General features: G+C 23.9%; 2 protein-coding genes across 3 annotated transcripts; both read right to left on the bottom strand.

Annotated features, from left to right (window-relative positions):
• Positions 1 to 1,158: 1,158 nt before the first annotated feature.
• LOC129612199 (lipase 1-like) lies at positions 1,159 to 4,373 on the bottom strand. Its single transcript, XM_055525722.1, has 4 exons — positions 4,322 to 4,373; positions 2,937 to 3,377; positions 2,659 to 2,879; positions 1,159 to 1,557 (listed from the first exon to the last, which is right to left on the bottom strand). The coding sequence occupies exons 2-4, from the start codon at positions 3,244 to 3,246 to the stop codon at positions 1,159 to 1,161; spliced, it is 930 nt and encodes a 309-aa protein (XP_055381697.1). The 5' UTR covers positions 3,247 to 3,377; positions 4,322 to 4,373.
• Positions 4,374 to 6,062: 1,689 nt separating this feature from the next.
• LOC129609268 (lipase 1-like) lies at positions 6,063 to 8,863 on the bottom strand. Of its 2 annotated transcripts, none has more exons than XM_055521206.1 (3): positions 8,358 to 8,863; positions 7,323 to 8,054; positions 6,063 to 6,840 (listed from the first exon to the last, which is right to left on the bottom strand). In XM_055521206.1, the coding sequence occupies exons 1-3, from the start codon at positions 8,460 to 8,462 to the stop codon at positions 6,427 to 6,429; spliced, it is 1,251 nt and encodes a 416-aa protein (XP_055377181.1). In that variant the 5' UTR covers positions 8,463 to 8,863; the 3' UTR covers positions 6,063 to 6,426. The 2 variants fall into 2 exon arrangements, with proteins under 2 accessions (XP_055377181.1, XP_055377184.1); XM_055521209.1 differs by having other exon boundaries at positions 8,575 to 8,863.
• Positions 8,864 to 11,165: the final 2,302 nt, after the last annotated feature.

The following is an 11,165-nucleotide window of genomic DNA, read 5'->3' as shown; positions in this document are numbered from 1 at the left end:
TATGATTTTGTGCAAAAAGATCAAATTAGTGTTATAAGTTGCTTTCGAATATTTATTAACACATATTGTAATAACTTGACCTTATCTGGCTGAAATATAACGCCCTCTAATTATATTTAAATATTAGAAATTTGAAAGAAATTGATTTTTTTGCTTTTTTTCATTTTAAAAAATTGAATTAATGAAGTAATTTTGAAGCAAAACTGCAGGCTATTAATAGATTTTTGACTATTGGGCACATACAATATTCAGTCATAATACAAAAATTTATTTATTTTTGCAGTTAATAAAGCAAATATCAAATGACCTTTATTTTATAAAATTTTGAGGTAAATAATTACGAAAAATAAAAGTAAATTACTGTTTAATCGAAAATTATTTGTAAAATAATAAAATTATGGTGACTATTTCTTTCATATTTTCCCATCACATCACATTTTCTATTAGATATATTTTAAAAATTAATTAAGAATTTTATAGCAGAAAAATGCGTGGACAGGTAATCAATTTATACTTTGTGTCAAGATAACCTCAAAAATCGTAAAAATTGCTAAATTAAAAGTTTCTTGCTCCTGAGCATAACGTATGAATGGATTATCTTCTGCCGCTTTTTCACGACAAGTTTCAATTAACACATTATGAGCGGGCGGCCTAGCATGGGCAACAATGTTGCGTAGCGGGCGATAATACAATGTATACATACAGATTCATAAAAAGTTTGAGGCCCTATTACTCAAAAAATAACAAGTTTTTGAAAAAAATATAAGAATAAAAAATGTCTAGAATAAGTTTGTACATCCATATTGCCTATAATTGCCGCCTATAAGTGACAATCCACACAAGCGGGCACTAGTACCCGACCCGCTCATAATGTGTTAAAAAATAAATTATTTTATCTGAGAGATATAGGTTCAAGAACATTTTAAAAATATCATAATAATTAATTTGTACAAATTTTAATTTTACAAAATAATTTAAAAGTTTAAGTTTTATTATAAAAACACAAGTACATAATTATTTTCTTAATGTAATACTCAATCAATAACATCTACAAATTAAAAATCTTGTCTCACATTGGTAAAATATTTTGACGATTGGTAGTACGTTAAATTTACCAATGGTAGATAATGAATTGGATTTTATTATTTTAATTGCAAATTATGTGTTTTCGGCAACGTGCTCTAGACCCCTCAGTATTTTTTCAAATATCAATTTTCTGGCAATTTTCCCATGAACAAAATCCATGTGATTAAACTTATATTCCGATGGTACTGTATAGTTCAAATATAGTGTTTCAGGCCTCAATGTATGTGATAAACGAATATTTCCTTTAAAACTATTAAATAAATCGTGTTCGGAATAATACAAAAATACTGGACATGTAATTTTCTTTAAATCATAATTCGATGGCTGTGCTCTTCCATATATTTTATAATTTAGTTCTTTACCATAATCATATTTTTGAAATTGTCCTGTGTACACTATTTGAGAATAATGTAAAGCAATTTTTAATGATAGTCCTTGTGGAGTATTTTTGAAAATATTTATTGCAGTTTCCTGTAATAAGTAAAAACCTAAATGTTAAGTAAAATTTTTGAAAATTTGTTAAATTTGTATATCTGTTATAAAATGTTAATTTTTATTTGGTTTTTTGTGGAAAACTTTTCGATTTTAATGAATCATTAAATTTATTAAAAATATTAAGCTATCAATTAATTTTAAAAGTTTGTTAGGTAGGTACCTAAGTTAAATAAAACAAAACTTGTTTAAATACAATCTATATTATAATATCTAATTAACCTTTGCTATTGAAGCAGAGATAAGCAGAAATATTACTTATGTATACATATTTCATAAAGTACAATTTAGTTGTTTAATTAAAGTTTTACTTAAAAAAATTTTATTTAGAGGAGCAAAAATAAAAGGTAAATTAATAAATAGTAAGAGTGTAAAGATTTTACTAATATTTTTTAATTTCCGGAATTAAAGGTGCTTTTATATAAATTTTTTGTTCAAAATAATATAGCTAATCCTGAAAAATGTTCCTTATGCTTTGTGAATATCATAAATTGTTCATTAATTGAAATAAAGCAATTACATACATGTTCTTAAGAAAATTACCATTTCACATTTAAAGCTACTGATTATTTATCAGTTTCTTTTATAATGTTTATTTTCAGTTATCGTCAACTTTATTGAATTGGAAATGCTTTATAGATGAGTAAGAAAGAATTAATTAATGTCATTTTAATACTCAATTGTATTTATTTTAATAATACAATTTTTGGATTGATAACCTTGTGCACTATATGAACTATATGTCTATTTATGATTGACCAATGATTCATAAATATTTTGTAAGTTTAAATATTAATAAATACTTTAAAGGAAATTGTCAAATCATTTTATCACCACTTACTATTTTTTTTACTATTATATGTGTAATATTTAATTCCTATGTACTAAAATCAACAAATTTTAAAGGTTAGAATCATTTACAATAGTTTGAAAGGTTAGAATCATTTACAATAAAAAACACAGTAACACAGGTTAACAGCTGTAATTTTTAAACAGACTAAGAGTGTATTTAATGTATTTTCAAATTTCTTGAAAATTCGTTCAATTTTTCAAACTAAAAAAAAATTACAATTAAATTACCTCATTTATATGTGATCCATTAGATCCAAATATATGACCATATAATAAAGTACAGAACTTCATATAATAAAAAATTTGACAAAACTGAGATAGATATAGAGATGATTTATATACACACATTGGTAGCGGTTTTCTAGAAGATTCATAGTATAATCCATTAGTATTACCAAATTTTTCTGATAGAAATTGTACGTAAGAACTACCAATATTTTCCATAAATACTGTTGGTGTTAAACCATGAAATGATAAAATTTTTTCATTATATTTTGATAATTCACTTGCAAATACAAAAAAGACTGTACTTCCTTGTGAGTGACCAATATAGTGTAATTTTTGTGAACTGGTTTTCATTAAAATATAATCAATAAGGGCTGGTAAATCATATATACCAATTTCATGAAATGTAAAATCCCAATATTCTCTTGAAGTTTTATAATTTAATTTTGAATGTTTGCGTGAAGAATAAGTACCACGTGCATTACCTAACCATACATCATAGCCAGCATCAGATAATGTTAATGGTAAAGCAACATCATTTGATATACTCCAAAACCATGATGATGAATCTACTGCTAATGCATGATGCATGTATATCGGTGATTTTGTTGTATTATTCTCATATAAATTTGAATCATTATAATATTTTGGTGGTATTCTATATAATTTTAATATATAACCATCTTGTGTTATAGTTTCATGCTCTTCAACTCGATAATGATCTTCAAATAAAGCTTTCTAAGAACGCAATAAAAAACTTTATTGTTATTTAAATTTTGCAAAGTATTAAATAGACGTCACGTGTTTTTTATATTATCAATAATCACGCTTCGAAATATTGTCACTTTACATAATGCATTTATGTTTCAAAGTCTGCCTTCTAACAAGTAATTTTCGTTTTTGCAAGCAGAATCATTATACACAAATCCTTGTAATTAAAAGAGATAAAAACTAAACTCCCTTTTCCTGATTTTGTCAAGTACTTATAATAATTATGGTGAATGGGTACGTTATAGACCCATCCCATTTTTTCATAACACGTTTTTAAATTGTGTTTCGTAACCGGATTTTTTTTAGGAAAATAATTTTTTTAATAGAAAGTAATGTATGGAGAACATTTCTTTTGATGTCCGACTTGTGATTTTGTTAATAATAATTTTTTCATTAGAAATATTCATAATATATATTTTTGCTCAATACGTTGTACGCACCCAGTTGCTTATGCACTTATATGAAAGCAACATTAAATTTAAGCTTTTTTTAGTTTCTATTCGATCTTGTTTTTTGAATTAAATCTTAATTAATAATAGTTTTTTGTGGTTCATGGCATATCAGAACTGTTTTAATAAGAGCAAATTTTTTATTAAAAAATTTTCTACTAAAATATATAATTGAACTTTAGAAGATTCTTAGAAATCTTAGAACAAGCTACTTGTTAAAATTTATGGAAATGTGTTGGAAATATTGGAAGGTTATTAATGGTTTTTTTAAAGCGAATATATTTATTAGGGATAAACTTTGGTTTGTTTATTAGTCTTTTACTTAATCAAAACATATGTACATAAGAATTGCGCATAAATATATACATATGTACATATGTATGTAATTTATTTTGTTAATGTTATTATTTTAGTTTATTACAAACTCTGTATTTTATATTGCGTACCATTTCATTAAATGTTGATTCTGCTATATCATAGACTTCATCCTGATTGAAGTTACCAGTTTCTCGATTGAACACCAATATCGTTAATATAAAAATTTTTTGATTCATTTTAATTTTTTAATATCGAAATCACTAATATTTTCTTATTTAAAAATAATAATTGTAATAATAACAGGAGTACTTGTATGCGTACATAAATGCCTGTAACATATGTACATATGTATGTTTGTATATCGTTAAAAATTAAAAAATTTAAACTACATAATATTTTTTATGCATATTTATATAAACGTGTAGGTACGTATTAAAATTTAATAATTTGTCTAAAAGCTACTGACTGACTATTTTCTAATTCATTAAAAAATTTGCTTTAAAAACAATATTTTAAAAAAAAAATGATTAGTTTATGAATAAGCAAAAAAAAATTGAATCCGTTTTGTTTCCGAAACGTTCTTAGTAAATTTTAAAGTTCAGCCTTTCAACTGTGAACAATTCTTTGATACTGAACAATGTGTAACGTTCTTATGAGCTAAACAAAATAATAAACCGAAACAGCCATAAATATATAATTTATAGCATTTTTAATTTATGACAATTATTTGGTATAAATAATTGTTATAAATTTAATAAATATAAATAATAAAAATAAAATTTTTAAAATAAATCGATCTCTGAAGTGTAAAAAAATTATATTTTCAGATAGAAAACTAAAAATGACATTAACGTTTGTTTTAACATTTATTTAAAATTCACCTTAACTTAAATTTTAACATTTATCACAAAAAATAACAAAATAAAAATACTCTAAAAACAATAATTATTGCTTTTATAATTTATAACTATAAAGAAGACTAGACTTCTACTAATAGACTAACTAGCTAGACTTATATTCATTTAGTACATAAAATATTAATTTTATTTAACTTCTTTCAAACTAATAACTATTTAACATCGCTTGTGATTTCGATTTAAATTTCGAAATTATTTTTGATTAACTTTTTGAGCTTGTAGGGCTGATTCATACATATATTCATACATATGTACGTAGGTATATTCGGAGTCATATTTGATAAATTGACTAGAAATTGTAGTGAAAGAGTGTAAGTGTAGGTAATCAATTCATGCTTTGTGGCTTAGATCACCTACCACGGGACCACTTTTGTTTTATTATTTTTGACAATTAAACAGATTTGGTCGATTTAAAATGAAATTCTGTGCATTTTTTTAAAGTTTAGTCACCTAGAAACAATGAAGTTACTACAACTCCCAGGGTTCCACTTTTAATCTTTAATTAGCCATGATAAAGCTTGATCACAAAAAACCGTAAAATATAAGTTGCTTGCAGTTGAATTAATCATCTGCTATTATACTTTTAAACTTTACAAATTAAAATTACCCAATTAAAAAATAAATTATTTATCACAAAGTTATGCATATGCATGTATGTTAGTACAAGAATATTATAAAAAATATCATAATTATATGTACAAATTTCAGTTTTACAAAATATTTTAAAATTTAATTTATAAAAGTAAGTTTTATTATAAAAATATGTTGCTGAATAATTTAAAATATTGAGATTTTTTTTAAATTTAATTCTTCATACTTCTCATTTTTAGTGTAATTATAATTATTATATTATTTAATTAATTTATTTTATATAACTTCATTTAATATCAAACTATGGTAATATAAATTTAATTACAAATATATATTTACCTACCCATATATATTAGTATTACACTGCTAAATAAAGATCATCTGGATAGCAAAAAATATGTTCTCGAAGTGGTTAAACATATTTGTAAACGATAATACCATAATTTTTACGGATAATGAATTTAAAATCAAATTTCATTCTAATTTATAAATTGAGTATATTTTCTAAATTTAAATTTGAGTTTTTAGATCTTTTTCGTAGGATTCATAAACAGAAATTCTACTTTACACAATGAAATATAAGTTATTTTTAAGAATTTTTTTTTTTAGATTTTAACAATTATTATCTATATAATATGTAAGAAATTTTAATAATATCACAGATGACCATGGTTGGCTATATTTACATAAGCATGTGCACGTGTTGTTATTTATATACATATACTTTATAAAAATAAATTTAATTCTTTTTCGGCAACATGTTCTAGACCCCTCAGTATTTTTTCAAATATCAATTTTCTAGCAATTTTTCCGTGAATAAAATCCATATGATTAAATTTATATTCTGATGGTACTGTATAGTTCAAGTATAATGTTTCGGGCCTCAATGTATGTGATAAACGAATATTTCCTTTAAAACTATTAAATAAATCGTGTTCGGAATAATACAAAAATACTGGACATGTAATTTTCTTTAAATCATAATTCGATGGCTGTGCTCTTCCATATATTTTATGATTTAGTTCTTCACCATAATCATATTTTTGAAATCGTCCTGTGTGCACCATTTGAAAAAAGTGTAAAGTACTTTTAAGTGATGTTCCTTGTGGAGTATTTTTGAAAATATTTATTGCAGTTTCCTGTAATTAGTAAAAATATAAGTGTTAAGAATGTTTTCAGAAATTCTTATAAATGCTTTGACTTTTTAAAATTTTAATTTTTACTTGCTTTCCCGGAAATTTTGTGATTTTAATTATTCATTAAATTCATTAAAAATTTTAAGCTATCAATAATTTTTAAAGATTTATTAAGTATCCACATTAAAACGACACTTGTTAAAATACTAATAATTATTGTATAAATTATAATTGACCTTTGCTACTGAAATATAAACAAAAAATATACATTACATATTTTCTATGATATGTATGGGTATGTGCTTTGAATTTCATTAATAATTTATTATTTAAATTACTAATTAGATCACTTAAAAGAAGTAATAATAAAAGTAAAATAAGTAAAAGTGTGAAAATTTTATTAATATTGCTTAATTTGTTCGCTAAGACAGGTGCTGTTTTAGTATAGCGTAAAGTACACTAAACAAAAATTACAATTAAATTACCTCATTTATATGTGATCCATTAGATCCAAATATGTGACCATATAATAAAGTACAAAATTTCATATAATAAAAAATTTGACAAAATTGGGACGTATATCTAGATGCTCTATGTACACTAATAGGTGGTGGTTTGCTAGAAGATTCATAGTATAATCCATTAGTATTACCAAATTTTTCTGATAGAAATTGTACGTAAGAACTACCAATATTTTCCATAAACACTGTTGGTGTTAAACCATGAAATGATAAAATTTTTTCATTATACTTTGTCAATTCACTTGCTAATACAAAAAATGCTGCAGTTCCTTGTGAGTGGCCAATATAGTGTAATTTTTGTGAACTGGTTTTCTTCAAAATATAATCAATAACAGCTGGTAAATCATATATACCAATTTCATGAAATGTAAAATCCCAATATTCTCTTGAAGTTTTATAATTTAATTTTGAATGTTTGCGTGAAGAATAACTACCACGAGCATTTCCTAGCCATACATCATAGCCGGCATCAGATAATGTTAATGGTAAAGCAACATCATTTGGTATACTCCAAAACCATGATGATGAATCTACTGCTAATGCATGATGCATGTATATCGGTGATTTTGTTGTATTATTCTCATATAAATTTGAATCATTATATTTTGGTGGTATTCTATATAATTTTAATATATAACCATCTTGTGTTATAGTTTCATGTTCCTCAATTCGATAATGATCTTCAAATAAAGCTTTCTAAGAACACAATAAAAAAAATATAATATGATAAACAAAACTTATTTTCGCAAAGTATTAAAATTACGTCACGTGCTTATTTATGTTATCAATAATCACGCTTCTAAATACAATCATTAAAATATTCATGTGTACATTATACATTAAACTAAGTAGGTATATTTTCTTTATCAAAACTAAAAAAATATAGGTCATGTATTACGAACACATGAATAGACATTGTATGTATATAAATATATTTTTTATATAATTTTTATATTTCTTTATAAAGCTAAGTATGTGCAGGCATTTTATATTGCGTACCACTTCATTAAATGTTGATTCTGCTATATCATAAACTTCACCCTTATTAACACCAGTTTCTCGATTCAATACCAATATCATAAATATAAAAATTTTCTGACTCATTTTAACTTTTTAATAAATAAATCACTAATTTTCTCTTATTTTTAAAAAAAATTGTAATAACATGAGTATTTGTTTTTGTATATAAACGCATTTACATATTGTATATATTTACCTACATATCGTTAAAACTTTGTATATTATTCTAAATTTGCATAAAGCTCAAAATATAAAAAAAAAAACGAATTCAATTATATAATTTTATGCCTAATTATTTAAACGCTTAACGTAAATGTGTTAAGATAACAAGTTGTTTGAAAGCCACAGGCAGACTAGTTCTTATTCAAGAAAAAATTTACTTTATAAACAATATTTTAATGATTACAATGAAAAGGTACAAGTTTATAAACAAAAAAATTTAAACTTGTTTTATTCCAGACACGTTCTTATTCAATAGTTATTAACTTCAGCCTTTCGATTTTGAACATCTCTTTAATACTGAATAATGCGTAGCGTTTTCATCAGCAAAACAGAATAAACCAAAAAAGCAATAAAGACGGTAGTAATTAAAATATGTACATATATACATATGTGCACATTCACATACATATGTATACATATGTATATGTTTTTCACTGACTTTAAATGACATTAAATATAACAAAATACAAAAACAAAAAAAAAAGTTAATATTATATTATAGGGCTTTTGAAGTCATGATTATGCGATTATTAAAAAACTTTTTTTTTTTGATAATATAAGTTACTTGTATTTATGTAGACTTATGTGTATTTAATAAAATATTAAACCTTGTGTCTTAGTCATAACAACAAACAGTCACTGCTTCCAAATTTATAGTAAAAACAATTCTTAAATACTAACTTATTTACACACTTATATATTAGAATTTGAACTTTGACTACGCTATTATAACACATACATGTTTGTATCTTTATACTTTATACCTATAATATTGTTATACTGATTATTAATATTTCTATTGAATCGCTTTTGTGGAATTAAATTTTATTATCAATTATCACAAATATTTATTTTATGGAATTTGATAATACAAAAACTTTTGTAACTACATTGCGCATTTTTCTCGGTTTAAAATTCTTTAAATAATAACTTACAGTATAACTAACAGTATTTACGAGTACTGTTAAAATTCTTTTACGTATCGCTTGCGAATCCCGTAAGACAAGTTTTACTGAAAATACATATTGTTTCTGCAAAAATTTATTTTATAAAAGGGTCTTTTAAAAATACTTACATCTTATGTTAAACAACAAATTTTAAAATAATTTTACTATTTTTTGTTTTATGAGACACCAATTGATATTCGACTATTAAAATAATGTAAAAGTTAAAAAAAAACTTAATATAGATTTGACTCATATTTTTTTATTCATTAATAATTTTTAATGAATTAGTTACTTAATGTAGTTGTTATTTTTAAGCTAGTAACGTAATGTAGCCTAAGTCGGCTATATTAGGGTTAATGACTGCTCTTGTTAATAATTGCTTTTGCAAATAAATATCTTTCCAATGCTATAACACAATTTTAATTGCTGAATAAATGAAATTACAAAAGATTAATTTGTAGTTCAGAAAAAGGATGGTTCATTAAAAGTCTTTAGAAAGTCAAGTTACTGCTCCTTGCACATTAAAAGACAAAGGTGAATTGTAAAAGTTGTATATACTCATTGCTTTGATGTTATAGAAGTTAGTCATTTATTTCTTTTATGTCAATATATTGATTTATAAATACAATATGATTTTTGTTTTTCACTCTTAAAATATTGTATTACATTTTCTGTACGTGCACAATTTTTCATTTCTTAAATAAAATGCAATTTATTAGATCCGGCAATGCTAATAATAAATTAAATTTTTATTGTTTAAATTAAATTTAAAAAAAAATCAATTTAATTAAATATTATTACACGTATTTCCCGTTATCATCGAGAAAATAAAATATAACAGTTACAGGAAACAAATCGATTTATCTTTGATTATTATCAGAATAGGTCATTGAATTGCTTTAAAAATAGATTAAATATATTAATAAGGAAAAATAATAAATTTAAAAATCAAAATGAAATATTTTGACGAAAAATACTTTTAAAACAAGTTTGAAAATTATTCTGTCTTTCCTTTTCTTGTAGATACGGCTTTTTTAAATTTCTTATATACATAAATTCGTAATGGTACTTGTTATTAATATTGATTCTGTTTTAATCATATACCTATGTACATACATATTTAGTACTCAATAAAATCGAAACAGCTGTTCTAAAGCATGAAAATATAAACCTTGAAACTGAGTTATGAATTATTGTGATAAAGCATTACTTGTGTTAGTTTGTATTAGCAATCATAAATATTATAGTTTTTTTTTGATTGAAGTTAATTATTATACACACTTTAAAAGCGAACATACTTCAGAAAAATCCGAAATTCTTTTAAAAATTTAATGAGATTTTGAAAAATTCTAAACTACACATTAATTCCGGCAATTTATTTTGAGCTTGTATTATTTTTAGAATAAACATGTTTTGTTTTATTGCAAATATTCGCCATTCATAATTGATAATGAAAAGAAATACGAACACCCATGACAACATTAACTAACAGACAGACCCGGCTCGACCGTGGATGCAGAAGATGCACGGCATCGGGGCGCCACTCTGAAAGGGTCTGAATGGGCGCTAAAATCGAAAAGTGATTTTCCACTTAATTGTTTTTTGTAATTTTTTTTTT

Source organism: Condylostylus longicornis, unplaced genomic scaffold, assembly GCF_029603195.1.
Source record: "Condylostylus longicornis isolate FDR11 unplaced genomic scaffold, ASM2960319v2 ptg000004l, whole genome shotgun sequence".
NCBI classification, from domain to species: Eukaryota; Metazoa; Arthropoda; class Insecta; order Diptera; family Dolichopodidae; genus Condylostylus; species Condylostylus longicornis.
This window is presented reverse-complemented; position numbering and strand designations above follow the sequence as displayed.

Bases quoted from the DNA above. Each gene is read 5' to 3' on its own strand.
- LOC129612199 (XM_055525722.1), bottom strand. From the start codon at position 3,246: ATGCATCATGCATTAGCAGTAGATTCATCATCATGGTTTTGGAGTATA. The intron at 2,880-2,936 runs GTGAATTATCAA...TAACACCAACAG, and splicing joins AGTCTTTTTTGTATTTGCAA to TATTTATGGAAAATATTGGT. The intron at 1,558-2,658 runs GTAATTTAATTG...TACTTATTACAG, and splicing joins ATGGATCACATATAAATGAG to GAAACTGCAATAAATATTTT.
- LOC129609268 (XM_055521206.1), bottom strand. From the start codon at position 8,462: ATGAGTCAGAAAATTTTTATATTTATGATATTGGTATTGAATCGAGAA. The intron at 8,055-8,357 runs GTACGCAATATA...TTGTGTTCTTAG, and splicing joins AATCAACATTTAATGAAGTG to AAAGCTTTATTTGAAGATCA. The intron at 6,841-7,322 runs GTAATTTAATTG...TACTAATTACAG, and splicing joins ATGGATCACATATAAATGAG to GAAACTGCAATAAATATTTT.